The sequence below is a fragment of the Callorhinus ursinus genome, unplaced genomic scaffold (assembly GCF_003265705.2).
Source record: "Callorhinus ursinus isolate GAN/ISIS: 27379988/994484 unplaced genomic scaffold, GSC_fseal_2.0 scaffold18, whole genome shotgun sequence".
Classification (NCBI taxonomy): domain Eukaryota; kingdom Metazoa; phylum Chordata; class Mammalia; order Carnivora; family Otariidae; genus Callorhinus; species Callorhinus ursinus.
The window spans coordinates 12,939,282-12,961,214 of record NW_027397080.1 but is presented as its reverse complement, the minus strand read 5'-3'; the positions used below and the strand labels follow the sequence as shown (position 1 = coordinate 12,961,214).

General features: G+C 59.0%; 1 protein-coding gene across 9 annotated transcripts in view; it reads right to left on the bottom strand.

The window, feature by feature from the left end:
• ADGRB2 (adhesion G protein-coupled receptor B2) overlaps positions 1 to 16,951 on the bottom strand; it is a 36,564-nt gene extending 19,613 nt beyond the window's left edge. For 6 of the 9 annotated variants that reach the window (XM_073903022.1, XM_025856459.2, XM_073903024.1 and 3 more), the window contains exons 1-2: positions 16,723 to 16,951; positions 9,123 to 9,939 (exon numbers count right to left, since the gene is read on the bottom strand). In XM_073903022.1, coding sequence (XP_073759123.1) covers positions 9,123 to 9,924 — 802 coding nt within the window. In that variant the 5' untranslated portion in view covers positions 9,925 to 9,939; positions 16,723 to 16,951. Of the gene's footprint in view, positions 1 to 9,122; positions 9,940 to 13,604; positions 13,735 to 16,722 lie in introns of those variants that run through there. The other 3 variants (XM_073903027.1, XM_073903028.1, XM_073903029.1) reach the window with 1 other exon arrangement.
• Between the last annotated feature and the right edge of the window lie 4,982 nt (positions 16,952 to 21,933).

Genomic DNA, 21,933 nt, shown 5'->3' with positions numbered 1-21,933 from the left:
TGACCTCTCTCCTTGAGCTCATCTCTGCTCCCTTGCTCTGCAAGGAGCTCCTTTACAGAGAAAGCAAACGCTGTGACATAGGAGCCCCCCCAACCCTCACCCCTGACTTCTTGTCCCAGACATCCAACTCCCAAATTCCCTGCAGTCCCTCTTACAAAGGCCAGCCCCTCCCCACCCGCCCACCTGCCCACCCTGGCCCTGCTTCTCCCCCTCCCACCTCCCAGGAGGGCTCCACCCACTACCCTCTGGCTCAGCATTTGGTCAGCATGGTCTTCTCATGGCCACCCAAGAATGGACCTCCATTCTGGGGGGAGCCCTCCTTCCTCCTCCAGCTACTGTCCCCCCACCCCCGGCTCCTCTTCCCCATCAATAAGTGTTCCACAGCTGGCACTCTAGTTTCTCACCTGCCGCTCACATCCTGGCTCAAATGTCACCTCGCCTGGTAATCCACTGCAGTCTGGCTCCTGACCACATCTTTCTGCTGAAACTGTTCTTGACAAAGTCATCAGCGCCCTCCTTATTGCTAAATCCTATGGCCGCTTGCAGCTTCGTCCCACTTGACCCCTCGGCAGCACGGGGTCCTGTTGACTCTTCCTGCCTTGAAACACTCCCCTCCCCGACTCTCCTGCTTTCCTCCTACCTGTCTGGCTCCTCCACCTCAGTCTCCTTGACTGCTCCATCTTCCTGCTGCTTCCCACATCGGGCAGCCACGCTTTGTCGGGTTTCCGCTGCACCCCCCCCCCCCCCCCCCCCCCCCCCCCCCCTAATTTAGCCCCTCTGAATGGCTGCTCCCGAAGCATTACCCACAGCAACCCCACGCTGGGCTTCGCTCCTGTGTAGCCTCTTGCCTTCTGAACAGGTCTCCTGATGAGGGGCCCTCAAAGTCAGCTCATCCAATATGGGACCACCATTTCTTCTCAAATCTCTACCTGCTTGTTTCCCACCTTTTTCACCTCGAGAACTTCTACCTGATTTTCAAAATCCAGCTCACGTGGCTTCTCATTTATGAAGTCTTCCTCATCCCCCACCCCCCCAGGCAGAGTCAGCTGTCCCCTCCTCTGTGTGCCCTGTCGCCACAGAGGATTCCACCCTCCGACCGTCTGAACCTCCCTGGGCCCGTGGGCCCTTTGGAAGCAGGCCCTGGAAGCCATCTCCCTGAGCACAGTGAACACTGGCCCTGGATCCGGCCCAGAGGCATACCGATAAACGCCAACGAACATGCAGCTCCTAGCTCCCCCACCCCGCGACCCCACGGGGGTCACCGGATATGGTCCCTTGTAAATCTTGAGGATCAGCTCCGCCCAGCAGTCCTCCACCTAGACCAGGCCCCATCCTGACACCCAGGTCCTAGTAAACATTCTGCAGACGCTGCCCAACCTATCACAAATCCAGCTGAGAATCCCAACAACTAGCTCCTGCCTTGGCATCTAGACCCTCACTCTGTGTCTGTGGCAATCCCCAGCCGTCAGCCTGGCATCCAGGAGGGCCAACAAACCTGGACGTGATGAGAGAGCCGTCTGACCCGCTCGCCGCGGACGCCCACCACTTCCTGTGGTCTCCATGGCCTCTACAAACTGTGCACCAACCCTTTGCTGACCGTCAAGCCCCAAGATGGAACCAGAGGTGATGTCGGTGGTTTCTAGAATCCACCCGATTTGAAAATCAGAACGTGTCACAGGCCCAGCTCTTGAGTCCCTCTCCAGGCCTCCTGGGCTGGACCAGAGACGGGGGGTGGGGACAAGGCCAAGGCCACGGTGCCTACACTGACTGGCCCCCCTTCCACTCCCACCCCCCTTCCCTCAGAAGGGAAGCCAGCAATTCATGTCCCCCACAGATGAAAGGCAGTTCTGCCTGAAGGGGAGGAACACAGGTAAGACCAGAGGAGTTACCCACTGAAACCATGTTTATTCAGCATATAGCATGTGCAGGCCCCAGCTGGCTCGGGGCCCCCACTGGGGGAGTCTAAGAGGCAGCTGAGCCAACAGGACAAGAGGGGGTCCTGTTGGAGGGGGTGTGAGCACCCCCAGAACTTCCAAGTGTCTTGTCCAGGGAGCAGCACGAGCTTGGAGGACCCAGGGCTCGGATGCTCACAGTCCTGCAATCTATTGGCTTTTTTACCCGGGAACCCGCCCTGGGCGGGTCGGACCTAGTGCCTGGAACCCGCTTCCCTGCTCAAGCCCTGCTGACCTCCTAACTGCTCTGTTTTGTTTTGAATAAGGTAACATTTACTACACAACCCCTACTTGCCAGTCACCGCGCACCCTACCTCGCCTCATCTCATCCTCATGAGGATGGGTTCTCCCGTGTTACTAATGAGGACAGTGGCTCCGAGGTCGCCTGCCCGAGAGAGGCTGAGTGACATTCGAACCCAGGCCTGCCTGACTCCTCCGGAGGCCGCGCTCTTCCTACTGAACGGCGCTGGCTCTAACAAAATGCAGTCCAACTTGGACCTCCTCAGAGACGCCTTTCTTAATTCCCATGGGACCTTGAGTCATTTCCGCCCACCTGCTCGCGCCCCCCCCCCGAAAGCCCCTCACACCTGCTACTGTTATCCTGTTTTCACACCACCTTCTAATTGTTCCTTTGCATATCCACTCCCCACTCCCCACCCGAGAGACTGATTCTCTTCTGTAGCCTCCAAAGTGATCCCCTGGGAGCCCAGCTCAAACCATACACACTCCGCCTCCCCTGCTGAGGAACCTCAGCAGCTCCCCACTGCTACCAGTGTAAACCTCAGAGCCCAGCATGCGCTGGCCCCTGATGACCTGTCCAGTCCTGTTTTCCTCTCCCCACCAGGCAGCCAAGCACGCTGCAAGGTCATGTGGGCCTGTGAGAAGGACGTAGCTTTAAGAGCCAGACAGATGCAGATTTGATTCCCAATTCCACCAGAGTCTTGCTGTGTGCCCTTGGGCAAGTGGCCTCACCTCTCGGAGCTTAAACATCTCCAACTGAAAATAGAAATGATATATCCTACTACAGGTTCAGAATTAAATGAAACAAGAGATATGGACTGCCTGAATACAATAAGCTCTCCATGGAAAGGGAATGCCACCTTCTTCTTGTTATCTACGTGCTTTCCTCTCTGCATTTGGTGTTTCCTTCCCTTGGAATGCCCCTCCTCCACCTCAATCTGCCAAAATCCTCTACATGTTAAATGCTGCCTCCTCCAGAAAGCCTTCCTAGGCTGACCACACAGGAGTTTGGCTATGCTGGTCCCTTCTGTGGCTGAGACCCTAGGCTGCCGCCCTCTGCAGCTCTGAGTATCCTGGGCTCGTCCCTCTTGTGGCCACTATAGGAGGGTCTCAATCTCGCTCCTCTTGCACAGAGGGCCTAGCTCTGAGCAGCTAGACAGAAGACAGGCATTCAGCAAACATGGGCCAGATATCCCTGAGCGTTCCCCTACCCCAGTCATACAGAAGCCACTCTTGCTTCCCCCCTCCCCACCGGCACTGGCAGATAGGGTGGGCTCAGGCTCTCTGCCATTTGAGCAGACTACAGACACCTGCTACACCATGCTCTGCAGACCCTGCCCCCAAACCCCACACAGTGCAGCCCCCTCAGCCTCCTTTGTCATGAATGTGTTAAAAATAACCACGATAATCATCACTTCCACGGGGAGAGCAGTGCGATTTACAAAGCAGTCCTCCCTCCCAGGGCTCTCTACATCCTCCCTGAGGCTGGCCCTGAGGCCCTGAGTAGGCACCAACAGATCCCCTTGAAACAGGGCTCTGTCATGTCTCTCCATGGCTTCCCACCCCCAGCAGTGCCTCAGAACCCCACGGGGAGGGGGTACCGGGAGATGGCTTTGAAAACCCCAAGCTCTACCTCTGCAGTCCAATGCAACTGGGTATCCCCATGAGAGCAGATGCCCAGCCAGAATGCCAGTTCCCTGCCGATGACTTCCTCCCCCAAGCTGCTGGCCTATCTGCCCAGCCTCCCAACAGAGTGAGCTGGGGCCCTGCCACCTCCCCCATGTGGCCAGGAGCTCCTGGAGAGCAGGGACCACACCTGACTCATCCGACCTCATCTGGCCTCCCCCATGACACCCAACTTCTTGCTGCCTTAAGGCCCTCGGCCAATGGGGGCAGGGTCCCAGAGCCTTGACCCCATCTCCCACCACTGGGGCTACTGCCCAGTAATGCCAGTCTACTAGACCTCCCTGTACCCACACGCTCACACTTCCATGTCCTTGCATGGGCTGCTCCCTCCTGCAGGGTTGCCCAAAGCATGTGGTAGGAAATGACTTGGGGAGGCTCACAAACGTGCCATTAAACAACCCTGGATCATGGACTGAGGCAGTTCCCCCTTCCAGGTCTCTTTTTTAATTAGGGTGACTTCCTGCCAATCTATCTGCCTGGGGTGGTCTTGTTCATGCCTGCCCTGATGCAAGTAATAGGACCCCCTCCCCTGCTTTAAAACCTCACAAATGTCCCAGTTTAGATGATAAATTATACGGTTGCTTTACTTTTAATCCTTCCAAATGCACGCAAGATAAAGTCTCCGTGCAGTCCGAGCCTTCAACACGTCCCCAGCACGTGCTCATTTCTCTTTCTAACAAATCGAGAGGTGAGACGAGCAGCTAGCGAGAATTTACTACCGTTGCTTTGTTTTCACTATGGTTGTCCCTTCTGTTATCTTCTACTTCAAATAAGTGATACTCCTTTTCCACTTATGATGTGAAATTTCTTCCTAATATATTAAATTTTAAAAGCGATTCAATTAAAAAATATTTCACGGGCCAGTGAACTCCTATTCCTTCCTCAAAACCCAACTCAGAATCACCTCCTTTAGACAGCCTTCCCACCCCTTTGTGGTTGAATCCCTCACTCTTCCTGCTCCCTTGACATCCGGCCCATGTACATCGTACCTACTGCCCTAAATCAGGACAACACGCAGTGATTTATTAGGGATTTACCATGTGCCAGGCACTGTGCTAAGCACTGACCCACAGTCTCTTGCTGAATCTTCACTATTACTCTGTGAATAGCTCTACTAGCCCCATTTTACAGGTGATAAGATGGAGGTGAAGAAACTTGCCCACAGTCACACAGCTAGTCAGTAGTGGGGTTGGGAACTGAACCCAGGGCTGGGCGACTTCGGCCTGTGGCCTTGACCTTAAAGCCGTACACTAGTGGTCACTCTCCCCCATCAGAGGGCAGGAGGTGTGTCTGGTTCACCTCAGATCTCATTCACTCAGAGCCGACCCAAGGCCTGGCACAAACTCCACCCTGATAAAGACATGAAGATGTGCATGATGGATGGGCTGCGACTGGGTCCCTGCCGAGATGTCTCAGGAATCTGGGCCCCCCTCCCCATCCTGTGACGTAGCACACAGAGCTCCAGCAGCACAGATTGGGGCTGGAAGGTCCTTCTAGGAAATGTACAGCCTGTGCTAGGTCTCCCTGCCCAGGAGGGGTCTCCCGCCCTGAGAGAGGCCCAGCCTCCCCAATGTCTGAGCCCCAAACAAGAAGGTAAGGCTGCACTTCCCGCCACCAGACAAGGCTGGCCAAAAGAGGACAGCAGGGCCTGAGCGCTGGGAGGAGAAGGACCAATCGAGGACTGGGTTGGGCAGGTGGAAGTAGCTTCCCAGAGGAAACAGGGCTTGAACAGCGCTGGGAAGAATGGGGAAGATCTGGATAACCAAGGGCAAAGGGCAATCCAGGTGAGGGAAACATCCCAAGCAAAGGCAGGGAGTCCAGAAAGCAGGGGCTCGGGGAGCCAGTGAGGAGCCCCGGTCAAAGGCAGGACAGATTCAGAGCGAAGGCTGAATAGCAGGGGGCAGCGGGGTCTGGGGTGGGGCTGGAAGGCCAGGCTCAAGAGTCTGGGCCATGTCATGATCCCAGAGTCCTGGGATCGAGTCCCGCATCGGGCTCCCTGCTCCTAGGGAGCCTGCTTCTCCCTCTGCCTCTCTCTCTCTCTCTCTCTCTCTCATGAATAAATAAATAAAAATCTTAAAAAAAAAAAAAAAGAAAGAAAAGAGTCTGGGCCATGATGGGGAGTCTGGGGGCTGGATCAGGGAAGTGATGCACAGATAACGGGAGGTCCTGAGGCCCCCAGGGGCAGCCCCCCTGTCCAAGTCACCCAGCAGCAGTGGCGGAGTGAGGATTTGAACTCTTGCCTCAGGAATGGAGCCTGGATGATGGGGAGGTGGGTGAGCAGCAACCGGCCAAGGACGGGACAGTGGCTCCGGGGAGGGCAGGGTGTGTGGGAGAGGAGGGGGAGGGCTGCCAGAGCGAAAGAAGCCCTCTCCCAGGTATCACTCAGCACAGCGAACCCCCCGGCCAGGGCCTCATCAGGTCTGGAGGGTCTGTGGGGCAAGAACTGCAGGGTGACAGCTCTACCTCTTCCCCCCGATCCCTGCCCCGGCCTCAGCCAGCATCCGCCGAGCTCCTTCCTGCCTGCCTTCCCTTTCTTCCTCTCTCCCCACTTAACAGATTGCGGCAGCAAGATGGCACAAATTTATGGCTCAACTCACCAAAAATAACAAGAGATCTATCAAAGGCAGTTTGCGTGAAATTAACAGGCGCCTGTACCCTCTTGTCAAACGCACTCGGCTCTGAGGCGGGCCCGGGCACGGCACTCCCGCGCGGCCCACCAGCTCCCGGCCTCGGGGCTCTTCCAGTAGCGACCCAGCCCCACTCCACCTGGCTGTGCCACTGACTCTACTCCGGGTGTCCCAGGGAAGGGGAGCACAACTCCCCTGCTGCAGTACCGAGCAGAGGGGCTGGGACAAGGGTCCTCCTCTTCCTGCTCACCCCCATCCCCACCAATCTTGCCCTCCATCTGGCAGTTCCACATGTGAGCCGGCTCTCCCGTGGCTGGTACCTGTGTCCAGCCGGCCTGGTGGGCTGGGGGCGGCGCTGCCACCAGGCACAAAGTGCCCTGAGCCCTGATGATGCCCTGGCCCTCAGACGTCCCCTGCCACATGGAACGACCTGAGCCATACGTCCATTGTCTCTTGCCCCTAAGAGATCGGGCAGAAGGGAGGAGATGGCAGAGGGGAAAAGTCTCTTGCCTGCCAGGGGAGAGGAAGGAAGTCTGGGCAGCAGTGTGCTGTGCAAGCCCACTTAGGAAGAGGGATGTAACCTCACCCCCTGGCAACTCCCCACAAGGGCCCTCCCTGCAGGCAACCCCCACAAAGAGCCTGAAAACAGGCCAAGCAGGACAAGGGGCGTGAGCTGAGGTCAGACGTGGAACAGCTGGGAGCCTGGGGCTCCCTGCTCAGAGATGATACCAGGCCTCATGCCCAGGGACAGGCAGCATCCAATCTCCACCCATCCCCAGTCTCAGAGGCCCCTGCAGAGGCTGTGATGATGATGGGGACCATGGTGGCCTTCCCATCACTAGCCCTCTCTGACCCCCAAAGACACCCCAACTACCAACCAACTGCCGCTTCCGGCTTCCACCAAGCCCAGCTGGCTGCTCCTGGCTCTGTGCTCCACATGGCAGCCTGCCCAGATGTGCCCGTCCGTGAGGGTAAAGCATTGCTCCATCCACTGCGGACCACTGGGCCAAGGGACCACAGGGAAAGCCAGACAAAAGAGGCTGCCCTCTGCTGAGCACAATGGGGGAGGCCCCCACAGAGTGATAGGCAGCGACCACCAGGCAGGAAGAGCCATAAACCTCCTGATAAACGCCTGGCGCTCTCCGCTGATGTTCGACAAAGAAGAGAAATTCAATTTCTTCCCGCAGGCACTAAATCCCAGGCCGGCCTCCAGGGCCCGTAACCTGCCCACGGCCTGGCTGTCACTCGGATGGCTTCATCGACCAATGTTAAAGGCCAAGCTGGCCAGGGGGAGAGGCCAGAGCAAGGCCACTGGGCATTTGCCGTGGATAGGCATGGTGCCAGATGTTTCCTGGGGGAGGCTGAAAGCTCCCTCCACACTGCATTGGGAGAGGCCGCTGTCATGATAACTAGCCCCTCTAATTAATTCAGAGATATCTCCCCATTTTACAGATGAAGAAACTGATGCCAAAAAGTGGGATCCGCTGAAGGGAACAGTCAAAGGCAGTGCCCAACTCCAGGGCTCTGGCCTCCAAAGCAGGGGAGGGGACAGGTCATACTCCAACACTCCTAGTGGCCCTCACACAAGACCCCTTGCCTCCCTGTAAATACTCTCAGGCAGATCTAGATGCCTCTTCTGACTTCCAGCCCTGCATGACATCCTCATGCTGGTAAGGCCAGGACCTGTTACCCCAAATGGGGAAACCAAGGCCCGGAGAGGGAAGGGAACTCCCTTTCAGTACCAGAGCTGAGGACCAGAACCCAGATCTGCCTCTCCCCACCCCACTCCCTGCCAGGCCCCCTGGCCAGTCTCAGGCCTGGCACTGTGCAGCAGGCACACGGGATCCAGATGAGGGGCTAGGGGCCTTGAAGCTGCAGGAAGGAGGGCCGGCAGAAGGTGGCTGTGGCGGGAGCAAGAGCCTGTAGGACTCAGGGCTCGCAGAGCTTTTGCCCAGTCAGCAGGAAGCTCTAGCTGCTGGCAGCCTCGGTCCCAGAAGACATGGGCCCAGAGGGGGAGAGAGGGGATGCTGGGAGCTGAGCCAGCCCAGCCCTCCAAGGCAGCCTTGAAGCCCAGGCCTCTTCACCCGGGCACCGCCCTCTGCCCTGACCCTGGGGCCACTGCCAAAAATCACTGACCTGTGAGGACAGGAACACATCCCTGCTCCCTGCCTACTCTCCAGCCTCCAGGCAAACTTGTCAACTTGCAGTGTCAGGACCTGCCACGGTCACTCCCAGCTTGGGGCCTTTGTTGGCACTGCTCCCTCTGCCCGGAATGCCCTCACCGCTTCTTTGGCTTGGCTGGCTTCCACTTGTCCTTCAGATCTCTGCTCCTGTATCACTTCCTTCAGGAAGCCTTCCTTGATTGCACACTTCCCTGATCCCAGTGTGTGGAGTCCTCTCCCTCGGTTCACCACACCGCATTGGCCGATCTCTGCCCCCCATTCACCCACCTAGACTGCAAACTCTTCGAGAGTAAGTCCCCCAACATCGGGACAAGGACAGACACAGAGGGGACAGGGGTGAAGGACCACACAAATGGCCTGGGGATCTGCCAAGACGGGGCCCCAGAGGGCCCCCTGGGCACACCCAACCCCACCAGGGCCCTGCTCAGACTCACCATATCTCATCTCGGTGGTGAACAGGTCATTGCTGCTCCCTGAATGCAAATCGGCCTCAGCGGGTGGGGCCGGGCCCCCAGGCACCAGGGCATTGGACAGAGTGTGGGCAGCCGGAGGGCCTGGAGGCGTGGTAGTGGTGGCGGGACCGGCCCCCGCCTCCCCGGGGCAGCTGCAGCCCGGCTGGGCGAAGCCACAGGCCCGGCCGGCAGCGCGGCCGCACTCCTCACTCCAGCGGCAGAGCACACCACAGGTGAACTGGCTGGAGTTGTTGTTGTTGATGAGCAAGACCTCGACGAAGCGGAAGGCCAGGGCGGCAGGCGCCAGCAGGCGCGGGGCCTCCGAGGGCTCTGCCGACAGGCACAGCTGCACGAAGTTCTTGTCGAAGTGCAGGAAGGTAAAGGGGCCCGAGCCACCGCACAGTTCCAGCCCTGCTGCGGCCTCCTCCTCCTCCTCTGGCCGCCCCGCCTCTGCCTCCACCTGGGCCACCGCCTCCTCCGGGCTAGGCCGCAGGCAGGTAAAGTTGACCAGGTAGTGGTCCAGGGGCAGCAGACGGGGGGCAAAGTGTGTGCACACCTGCTCCTGGCGATTGAAGCGCAGGTAGAGGGAGTACTTGGTGGGGTCAGGGTTCTCCAGGGTCCAGGAGCAGCCAGAGGCGATGGTGGGAAAGAGGTCCTGCAGTGAGAAGGCCCCGTAGAGCACGCCCGAGGCCAGGGCGGAGCAGGCGCTGGGGGCGGGGTCGAAGGCGGCGGCCAGGCGCAGGGACAGAATCACAGATAGTAAGAGGGGACAGGCTGGGGTCATCCTATGTCCCTTGCCCTGTGGAGAGAGACGGCGGTCAGCAGTCCCAGGCACTGCTCTCGGTCTCCCGCGGCCTCCTCGCTGCCGGGGGTGGGCCTCTGGGGGAAGACTTTGAAGTCACCCACATCCACCTGTGTGGTCTTAGACAGGGGACTCGACTGCTTGGAGCTTCAGTTCCCTTACCTGTAAAATGGAGGCACGCGGGAGAGTGCCTGACTCTGGAAGCCCTTAAGAAACATCCGTTGTTGTCTCTGTCACCCTGTGATTCCTCGGTCAGTCCCACCCGCCACAGGCATCCGGCCTGACACCTGGATCTAGCCCCATCCCCACCACCCAACTGGAATTCTCCAGAACCCCCGTTCTCAGTCGCAGTGTATCGTGATCAGCTGTGAGGCGTGTCACGCGTAATCCAGCGGTAATTGTCAAAGGAGCAATGTTTGACAACGATTTGCTTTTTTATAAATCAGAGCAATTCAAGGTTATTCCCGGAACAATGTCATCCTCACTCGCTTGCTTTTACTGAGTGGGCGAGAAAGGGGAGGAGTTACCACCGGTGTGCCAGGGGCTGCGCACACCTGAGCCATGCCCACGGAGGGCATCGCAAGTATGAACGTCATGAGTACCGCTGTGGTGGATTTCCTGGTGGAAGCAACGGGGCGAGGCACCTGCAAAATGGGTGCAGTATTCCCCTTAACCCCTCTTCCCTTCCTGCCATGCGGTTATCGTCCAAGGCCTGGCTCATGGCCCACTACCCCCAGTAAGGCCACCAAGCTATTGCGCAGCTCACAGCTCCCGCAGCCCTTGCCTGCAAGTCCATAGCCCCAGTCAGCACCTCTATCCCCTGTTGTCTCCCCCGCGCTAGCTCGTTCATCTCAGGAGTCTTCAAGCTCCTAGGAGTGGAGACCAGAGTTCACTGATTTCTCCCTCCCCGCCAAGTGCCGCGCTGAGCCGAACCCCCAGCAGGTGTGAATGTGCTCCAGGTGTGGGCAGGCAACCAGGGGCTCAGGCCATACCCTGACAGACACACAGGGCGGTCAGGCCCCAAGTGGACAAAACCTGGCGGGCAGGGCACCTGCAGGCACCCTCCCACCCACTGGGCCAGGCCAGTGCCCACAGCCTGCACAGCCTCCACCCTAGCTGTCCAGAAAACAGAGCCTGGCACCTGGGCTGGCTCAGTCCGGCTTCCAGCCCTGCCCCCGAGGTGATCCCCATTGCCTCCCTCCTCCGTGCCGGCAGCAGAGCTCACAGCCCTGGATGAGCCCCTAGAGCCTGGTTGCTCCACATTAGAGGAGAAAAGATGAGGCTCCAAAAGGGGAGGCGACCTGCTCAAGATCACACAAGAGTGATCCAGGTGGGATTGGAAGCCGGGACCCGAAGCCCCAGCCTGGGGTTCCCCCTCATCCACCAATAGCCTCTTGCTCTGTCCCCTTCCTTGCCCAGGCTTCAGGCCCGATGGACAAGCCATTAGCCCTGGGAACTGAGTCACAAACAGGATAATTCACAGGTGTGGCCAGATGTTCCCAAGACCCGGAGGCTCCCCAGGCACAGATTTCCCCTTGGCTCTTTAGGAGCCTCAACAGTGGCTGGAGGGGTGAGGGTGGGAGGGCAGGAATTAGAACCCCAGAATTCCAATCCCTGTGCACCATCCATGGAACTCCTCACTGCCCCAGATCCTGCACTTGCCCCTCCCCAGCCATGGGGGAAAGGGAGCATAGGGGGACAAGCTCAAGGCAGGCTCATTTCCTGGGGAGGAGCCACCCCAGCCTCCTCCAAAGACCCATGTGGAGTTATTGGGCAGAAGTCAGAACAGGCTGTGTCTCCACTCCTCCCGCCAGAACTGAAAAAGGGACACAAGAGCCCTGGCCTTCCCTGCCCCACATCATGCGTGTCCCAAACTGTCCAGCCCGCCCAGCCTGCTGCAGCACCGGTGAAGCCAGGAGCTGATGATGAGTGACATCCAATCCCCCCGCTGCCCCCAATTATTTTTAAGCAGGCTGCAAAATTCAGGCCATAGCTGCAGCTCAGCAGAGGGAAGGTGGGGGCTCATTATAACTGGCCTTGCCTCCCCCACTTAGAGCAGGGTAAGGAATCTACACACACACACACACACACACACACACACACACACAGAAGCTGGAACATTGCTGTGCCATGCAGACATGCACACAAAAGCACATATGCACAGACACATGAAAAGACAGGTGTTCCCAGGCATTCTGCACGTGAAGACACATGCGCACACAGACACGCACACAGATCAGTGAAGCCACAAATGCGTGAATTCATACGCACACCAGGGTACAGGCACTCACATGTACAAGGTGTAAAGATCCAGCCACTTGTACACTTGTACAGAGATGCAAATGTACTCTCTCGTGTGAATACACACACAGGTAGCTGGCTGTTTGAGGCTTAGCACATGCCAGCTAAGTGTCAGGCAGGATCTGACTTGCTGCTCCTTCCTTTGTGTGTTCTTGAAGCTGGGGGCTCAGATACCACCCCCCAATCCCACCTCCTGGTCCTCAGCTGCTCCCTCCTCCATAGCTCCGACCCATCAAGAAGTGCTATGTCCAGACCCTCAGAGACACAGCCTGGCTTCTGTACAACTGAGCCACCTCTAAACCCTGCCCAAGCCCCCTCCTCCAATCAGTCTCCTTCAGACACCCCCTTCACACCAATTCTGGAATTTCACCCTGGGTGTGTATGACCCTCGTGGTTCCTGTGGTGACATAAGACCTCTGGGGCCCTTTATTTTAATATCCTTCCCCATCCATAAAATAAGGCAAACAGCACAATTCCAAGCTAAGTCAGAGAGAGCCTCTTCTGGGAGGGGACCTGGAAGGATCCTTACCTCACAGGCTGGGCAGGTGGTTATTAGCCGTGATCCCCCCTCCCTGAGTCTCAGTTTCCCCCTCTGTGCAATGGAGTCCACCTTCTCATTCAACCTCCCAGTGAGTTCCTGGCACAGAGCCTGGCCCAGGCAGAGCACTCACACAGTCCCTTCCCCTTCTCCCCTCTGCCTGAGAACCTCACAGACTCTCCCTGCTTCCCTGCTGAGGTCCACCGGTATCTCTGGAAAGGCCCTTTGGGCTGAACCACGGAAATGGCTTTGCCACCTCCAAGCCCAGTAAGATCACAAACGTGCCCCAAGAGCTGGAGAGGACAGGTATGGAGCTCAGCTCTGAGGAAGAACTTCCTGGGTCAGGAGGTTAATGGAGAGGATAATCAAAAGGCCTCCTCCCTCAGGACTTCAGTGGGCTGAGATGTGTGCGCTGCGGGGGGGGGGCTCCCCCGCTCCTCGGGCTACCTCCCCCGCATGCCTGCCGCCCGCCCGCAGACCCGAGAATCCCACCCTCTGCTCAAGCACACTGAGACCCCACAGGCCCGCCCGGTCTCGGGCTTGCCCTTCTGCCCCAGTGAGGGAATCGGAGGCTTTCGCAGCAGCTGGCAGGGACAAGAGCGGGGGCGGGGGGCACCTCAGGGCAAGGGCTGGGTCTCCGGGATTCCCGGGATCGAGCCCCTTGCGCCCTGCGGGCTGGGAGCAGCGGCGCTGGGTGGCGGAGCGCCGGGAGCCCCGGCCGCGGGCAGGAGAGGGGCGGCGGGGGTGGGGGAGGGGCGCGGCGGTGCGCACCGCGGTCGCGTTTATCCACCTGGCAGCTCCAATTCGCCGGCCCGTCACTCACCCTCCGCCTCCCGGGCGCTCGCTGCAGGGCCGAGTCCAGGCCGCCACGCGGGCGGGGACCTCCCACTCGGGGCCTTCGGGTCCCCTGCCCATGCACTGGCCGGGTGGCAGGGTCCTCAAGGACCCCTCTCCCAGAGCTCTGGTACCCAGGAGGGCGCACACCTCCATCCAGCTTCTGGAGCTGGTGGGCAGGACCGAGGGGAGGGGGCTCCCCCGAGTGCGGCCCCGCCTTCTCCACCCGGCCAAGAAGGCTGCTCCTCCTCTAGCTCAGGGGTCTTTCGGTCCCGGGAGGGGCCCTCCCGCCCACCGCGGGGAGGCAGACGGGGGGCGGGGCCGCGAGGGCGGCGGGGGGAGGGGGCGGTGACTCAGCCGCCCTCCGCCCGCCTCCCCGGAACTTTGCAGCAGCTGGAGCCGCCGTTGCTACAGGAACCGAAAGCTTTTGTTCCCCAATGTCAGGGCTGCCCGGGCAGACTGGAGGCTGGGAGGCTGCCACTCCCCGGTGGGACCCAGGCCCAGCCACACTGCCCAGAGGACTTCCTGCAGCAGAACGCCACGGATTCGAGCGCCTCTCTCCCCCTTACCCGCCCTTCACCAAGCCACTCCCGGCAAAGCCAGGTTTCTTCAAACTCGGGGCCCTCAGGCCGGGTCGCCCCCTAACTCTGACCTGGAGCACTAACTGTCCTGGAAAGTTCCTGATGGCGTCTGACCCCCTGGGGAGAGGTAAGAGGTTCCTCTGAGCACCATGTGCTCCTCTGGTGCTGATTTCCCACGTGGGCTCCCCTAACAGGCAAGCCTACTTTTGGGGACCTTGACTTGGGTTTCTTCCCTGCATTTATCCTACCTCCCCAACTTGAACCAGGACCTCAGAGACCTTGGCCTGGCTTTCACTGATGCCCCTCTGGCCAGAGCTGATCCCAGAGCAGTCCAGCAGATCCAGAGCACCCAGATGGTGAAGGATGGGTGAGGGAGGGGATAGGCTGACAGTTACAGGCTCCCTGGATCCACTCTGGGAGCTGGGTAGTTTCTGGCTTTATTATCCTGGGGGTTAGAGTGAAGTCACTAGAACCTGTTCTGCACTTCTCTGGGAATAGGAGTAGTGTGGAGAGGGGCCTGACCTTGGCCTTGAAGACAGCCCAATAAACCCATCATTGTTGAGCATTACTAGGTGCCAAACACTCTGTACAATCTAATTTCATTCTCCAGCGACTATATGAGGCGTTTATCACTGACCCATATTATAGAGAACCAAATGAAGCTCAGAAAGGTTATATAGTCTGCCTAGGTCACACAGTTTTTGAACCCAGGTCATCTGGTCAAAAGCTGAGTTACTAATTACTTACCCAGCTCCATTACCTGGGCGTTGGGAGGGAGAAAAGAGTGCAGAGACCATCTGAGACCTCATTTTGAGTTACAGAAATGCCTACCAGACACACAACCACCCCAGGCTAGACCTCTCCCTTTCTGAAGAGTAATGGGGGTGAGCAGAGAAGGGAAGAAGAGGGGGGAAATCTGTCAGTCTCAGTCCAGGGAAGACCGTCACTCAAGCCTCACCACCACCACCATCAAGGCATAACCCATCCAGAGTCCACACTGACCCCTATGGCAGCAAGGGGGACACTCCCCAGGTGCCTGCCCTGTCCCAGGGCCAGGTGGACTCCCCTGCCTATGCCATGCCCAAACCAGACTGAGCCCACCTTTGCCCCCACCCACCACCTAGTGGGGACTGCCATGGGGTAGACAGAGGCTCCCTGGGGACACCTGCCCAAGCCTAAACAAGCCCATCCAGACCATCTCAAATCCAGAGGCCAATCCTGCTGGTCTGTCCCTGATAGCTCAAAGGGCTTCTGAATCCCTGCTGGGATAAGCCCTCCACCCCACCCCACCCCACCCTGCCCCCAGAGCATAGGGTCTGACAACCAGAACTGTTCCGCACGGCTAGCACGAGGGGGCACCCGGCCTCGCCCGCCAACCTCCTCTTCCCCAGGGACTTCCCAGCGCCAGTCCCGCAGCCACCGCTGCTGCTCCGGCTGCGGAAACCTTGGGTTACCCCGCGGGAGGAAAAGGGGCGGCGGGTCCGGGGCTGCGGGCAGGGGGCGCCAGAGGACGCCCAGGGGCCCGGCCGGCAGCTGGTGAGGCGGGCAGTATCTCCGGCCCGGGAGCCCCTCCCCCCGCGGGCACCAGACCCTTCTTCGCCCGCTCTGCACCGGCCGCGGCGCAGAGGACTTCCCTCGGACCGAGCTGACTGCGGGAGTGGCCGCCAACTTCACAACCTACAACCCCCCCTGCCCCCGCCCCATCATGCCAGACCCCGGGGCTGCGGGAGGGTGCGTTTGGTGCCCCGCTCTATGCCCCAGGGGTGGGAAGAGAAGGATGGGGGATGGACAGACTCCGACCAAAGATGGACACGGGAGCCAGGGATGCAGGGCCAGTCGAGAACCCGGCCGGAGAGGAGGGGGCTTGGAGCAGACATGGGGGACACGGCCCCAAGTCCAGGCTGAGGAGGAGGAGACTTGCAGCAGAGATTGGCGAGGGATAGAGACTCCAGGCAGATATGGGGGAGGAGGCATCGGGACAGAAATAAGAAGGGAAGCATGGTCGGGGTACTGGCGCGGGGAAAGGCAGTAACTATGGGCAGACATGGATGGGCATAGGAAGGACTCTGGGCAGAGATGAGTGGAGGGGAGGAGCAGGGTCCGGCATCCAGACGAGGAGGGGCGATTAAGGGGAAATACACAGTCGAGCTGCAGGTTGGAGAAAGGGGCTCTAAAGAAGGTGGGGGGCGCACTGCCAGGATCCAGGCTAAGATAGGAAGAGACTCGAGACAGCAATGAGGGTAAGGTCGGGGTCAGGATTGTGGGGGAGGGCTTTAGCAAAAATGGGTAAGGGGAAGGGGGTAGAAAAGGGACTCACCAGAGATGAAAGGGGCCTCGGCCCCAGGCTTGGAACTTCCCAAAGAGATGGGATTGGGTAGATGCAGAAAGAACTCAGTTCGGGAGGGGGAGGATTCAACAGAGATGGGCCAGGGGAGCGCCCCCGAGTCAGGGCCGGTGCGGAAACTCGGGACCGCGCCGGGAGGGCTCGGTGCAGGGCCGGGTCGAGGTCTGGGACCGAGCACTCACCTGGGCGCCGTCAGCAGCAGGAGCGGGGGCCGGCGCTGGCGGAGGCAGCCACGGGGCGCAAGTTTGCCATCCCTAAGGCGGGGGCCTGGCCGGATGCGGGGCAGCTCGCGGCAGCGGCGCGGAGGGGCCGAGGCTCCCGCTCCGCGGAGCGGCGGGTGCAGAAAAGGCGCCGCGGAGCAGCGTGGGGCGGGCGGGCGCCGGGCCGGGCGCGGGCTCCTGCCGCCGCCTCCTCGCCGCGCCGCCCCCCCCCCGCTCCCCCGCCCCGAGCAGCGCCCGCGCCGCGCGCCGCCTCCTATTCGCGGGCGGCGGCCGCAGCCCCGGGCTCCAAAAGCCGGCGCCGCATCCTCGATCTCCGAGCGCCGCCGCCGCCACTGCCGCCGCCGCCGCCAAACCCGGTTCCTCCCGCCGCTCCGGCCGCTGCCCGCAGCGCGCGCCGGGCCGACTGACGGCCGAGGCGGGACGCGGCGCCTGCGCGGGCTGGGCCCGGGAGGGGGCGCGCGCCAGGCCGGGCGCGAGGAGCCGCGGGAGAAGGGGCGGGGGGCGGGGGCGACGCGCGCCGCCTCCTGTTAAAGGGGGAGCAGCGCCAGCCGAGCCAAGCGCACCCTCCTCCTCCCCGCCCTGGGCCCCAGGCGCCGGCGCGGGAGAAGCCCCGGGTAAGCCCCTGCCCCGCCCGCGGCCTCCTGGACCGCAGGATGCGGCGATCCGCGACGCCCCTCCAGCGATACCCCAGGCGGAAGGCAGCTTCGCGCACCTGAAGACAGGGTCTCCGGGGCCCGGGGGCGGGGGGGGGGGCTGAAACATTTGCCCCACCCTCCTCCGTGTGCATTGCAAATTGCATATCCCTGTGCATGCAGGTGCCACTCCTGTGCGCTGAACTTTGCATATGCTTATGCACACAGGTGCCCTATGTGTGCACTGCAATGTTGCCTGGCTGTGTGCATGCAATCGCGACACACATACACAGTGTGTTAACATGTGCTCAGGTCTGGAATGTATGTTGGCTGTTCCTATAGATAGAGATGCTATATATGTTCAAGCTTACAAGCGCCACATACGTGCTGAATGCTCTGGGTCACTTGTATGTAGGAGCCACATATGTGCGCTGCAGTGTGGTATGCTTGGTGCATACTCTAGTGTGAACTGCAATGTTGCATGTCCCTAGGCACGGGGATGCTACACGTGTGCAGTGTGTTACATGTTTTCCTGAGTGCCTGTCTATTCCCACAAGTGCCTTTTCCTGTGCCAGGGGCGCCCCCATGTTGCATCTGTTTGCGTAGAAGCAGACGGAATGTACGGACCTGCCCCCTCCCCAGCCTGGCACTGTGCGGTTGGGTGGGGCCAGAGCCCACATGGTGAAGGTGGTTCCCAGGGAGATGCCTATGGCTCAGGGCCCTGGTCCGGTGGTTTTGTGGCCTGGGGCATGTTGCCACCAGGAAGGTGGGCCGACGAGGGACACACCACTTCGGCCAAAGACAAGTAGGTTAATCAGATGGCTCTGGTCAGAGGAGGAGCCAGCAGGGGGCAGCTTTGCAGTGAGGGTTGGGATGGTTTCAGGAACCCTACTTTTTGAAGGTTCTCTGGCCAGGAGAGAGCTAAGCCTGGGAAGCAAGGAAGTCCCCAGTCCACCCAATCCCAACCCCACCTCTCCACTGAAGCCCCTTGAGTTGTGTCACCCTGGAGACCAGGGCAGGACGAGAAGACTCCACGTCCCCCTGGGGACAGTACCAGGAAGAGGCAGAGAGAAAGCCCCCTGTTCACACCCTCTGTCTCTTCCCCCCCCCCCCCAGCAGTCTCTGTGACATTTGTTGTGAGTGATTGTGAGAGATTATCGACTTTAATGGAAGGAGGTAATAAGGGGCGATGAAGGAATCTCACCTGTCACCTTAAGGGAATTTACGAGGCTGTATGAGACAGGGAGGAGGGCTGGCACCTTTCCTTTCCCAGCGGGAGCCCAAGGAAGCCTGTGCCTTACGCCTGGCACTGGCAGGCAGGGCTCCTGGGTTCTTGCTGGCACTCTCAAACATAGCCGGGTCTCTGGGTTTGGAGGCTCAGCCGCTACTGTGAAAGCCAAGGCAGGCCTTGCCATCTACAGAGTGTGTCAAGAGCCACCCCAAGGGCAGTGGGAGATCCCAGGCCTCCTTACTTGGGCATTGCGAAGGGCAGTGGGGGGTGCTGGAATTCGGCCTTAATGAGGTGGGCAAAGGTGGGGAGAGTGGTCAGGATATGAGGTAAGCACAAGGATGTAAGGACAGGTCCTCAGAAGCTTCCAGGACCCTGTACTCCAGCGCTCTAGCCCCTTCCACTCCCACAGGGAGCCTGCCTCCCTCTTTATGAGTATTCATTGAATTAACATACTAGAGACCCAGAGCCCAGAGAAACCCAGGCAGGTCTCTTGCAGATGTAATGCAGCTGGATCCCTGAGGCCCTCCCTCTCCCCCCAGGATCCAGCTGGGTGCAGGGGTAATGGGAGGGGCTGGCTCTGGAGAGACAGCAGCCTTTTGTCTGTTTCTGTGTTCCTTGGTAGCCCTCTGACTTCTCAACCCCATTCTTTCAGCCACAAAAATGTATGCCCTGGGAAAGACAGGTGGTCAGACAGAGTGAGGGACTGACAGAGATGGTACACCATACCTGGGAGCTCACGGGGCAGGGTGGCGAGGTCAGCAAGGCAGCAAGGGCTGCAGGAGCTGGGTAGAGAGAACAGACCTCCCAGGGGTTGTGCAGCAGCAGGCTAGATTAGGGCCAACCTCTGGAAGGCTCTCCCGGAGGTGCCTCCCCACATCAGGGCTTCCCCACCTCCTTTCCCAGGAGCCCCTGCCCTTCCAGACTCACTCTGGTGATAATGCCGCCCGGGAGGACTTGGAGTAATTACAGATTGTTTCCATATTCCAATCCAGCTGGTTGAAGAGAAATTACTTCTCTGACAGCCCAGGCGGGGGTGGGAAGAACAAGTCTAAGCCCTAGGAGGGGCCTCTAGGGAGCCTAGGGCAAAGACTGGGCAAGGGAAGGGGCCCCAGTCAGAGCCTGAGCATGGAGGGTTTAGGCAGAAGAAAGGGATACCTCCCGCCCACCCCTCCGCTGAAACACAAAGACTGGGCAAAGGACAATGACCTCCAGCCCTTTAGCCCCATTTGGGGCTCCCTCTAGAACCTCTGATGGGAGGTGGGGGACCCATCCCCCAAGGGCAACTAGAAGTCAGACTCTCTACCATGCTCTCACGTTGCCTCCCGAGGTGATCTTGAGAAAATCCCTCCAGCTTTCAGAGCCTCTGTTTCCTTATCTGTGAAATGGTATAAATGATCTCACCCAGCTTCCAGTGGCATAAGGGATATGGAGTAGCAAGAGCTGTGCTCCTAAAAGGCGCCTGTTTAAATCATTGTTTTAGTACCAGTTAATTCGTATTTTGGTTAACAATGACAACCACCAGTGATCCATTCTGGAGGCAGCACAGCCCTCAACAGGGCAGCTCAGGAGGGGATAGTGGGTCTGAGGGGCGCAACCCTGGCCTCACTGGCCTGGCCTCAGCCCTGCCTCCCACTGGGCCAGCCACTGCTATGCTTCATTGCCCTTTAAACAGATGAGAGGGGCTCCTGGGTGGCTCAGTCGTTGGGCATCTGCCTTCAGCTCAGGTCATGATCCTAGGGTCCTGGGATGGAGCCCCGCATCGGGCTCCCTGCTAGGCGGGAAGCCTGCTTCTCCCTCTCCCGCTCCCCCTGCTTGTGTTCCCTCTCTCGCTGTGTCTCTGTCAAATAAATAAATAAAAATTTAAAAAATAAAATAAAATAAGCAGATGAGAAAATGTTCTTCTCTTCCCACTAATTTATTTGGTCCAGAGCCTGGTCAGGTTTCCTTCCAGCCAGTGGGACCCAGGAGTGTCCCTCCCTCAGCCCCTACTCTCCACTGACACTCAGCCAGGCACCCATGGCAGCCCAGAGCTCTGAGTACCAAGGTCCCCTTTGAATCCCCCAACCCCACCCCAGATACCGATCAGAAGCTCATAACATGTTCCCAAAGACACCCAAATCCATGTGACAGTCTTCTACCAGGGTCTGTCCTGGAGCTCATGTGACAAATACCTCACTGTTGTAGATGTCATGGATCCTGGAGGGGTACCTGGAAAAGGTGGACTGTCCCGCTCTGCCTGTGAGAGGTCCTGCATGTCTAACTTCCATTCTTCCTGCTGCAGATGCCAAATGGGTTAGGAGCCTGGGGCAGCCCAGGCTGGGTGTTTGTCATTTTCTTGGTGCTGTAGATCAAGGAGAGGAGGGAGGATTAGTTGCTTTCTAGCCAGATCCTCCCAGAAGTTTAACATCTGGTTCGTATGCAGCCCTCTGGGCAGTGCTGCATTCTCTGGCCCCCAGGGCAGGGGGCAGGAAAGATCTTTAGGGTCCTGGGTGATCCTCACACACACCTTACACCAGAGGGTGCATGCAAGAGCCTGCCACCTAGAAGGTGCCTTTGCTCACCCATTCAACAAATATTTATTGAGTGTTTACTGTGTTCTAGGCACTGGGATCCAGGCCATCAGCAAGTTCTGTTGCTTCTACCTCCCAGAATATCCCAAATCTCTTCACTCTTCACATCCCCACTGCCAACACGGGAATCCAATCCACCAACATCTGGTGCCTGGACCTCCCTTCTTTAATCTCCACGCTCCCACTTCTACCTCCCAGCCCCAATCTGTTCTCCTGGAGGCCACTGAGCCCTCTTTTTAACATGTAAATCAGAGCACCTCTTCTTAAACCCTCCAATGTCTTCCTGCTGCACTGAGCACCATGACCTTCCAAGCTCCACATGATCTGGCCTTTACCAGCCTCCCCAGAGCCATCTCCACTACCCCACCTTCACCCCATCCCCATTGGAGGAACATTGGAGGAACACGGGTCTTCTTGAAAAAGTCCAAATCCTTCTTCCCCTGGCCCTTGCCCCAGTTCGCCAGGAAGGTCTCAGTTCCAACATCACCTCCTCTAGGAGGCCTCCGGGATTACACTTCTAAAGCAGCCCTACCCACCCACCCCGAATCGCTCCAAACCATGGCCTTGCATTTCCGTCACAGCATCATTATTTGAAAATATGTTGTCTATTTACACATGTCATCTGTTTCCCCTGCTGGACTATGAGTTCTGTAAAGGCAGGGACCTTGTCCCTCCATTCACGGTTGGATCCCCTGGCACACAGCATTATGCCAGGTATATGGTAGGTTTTTGTCAAGGG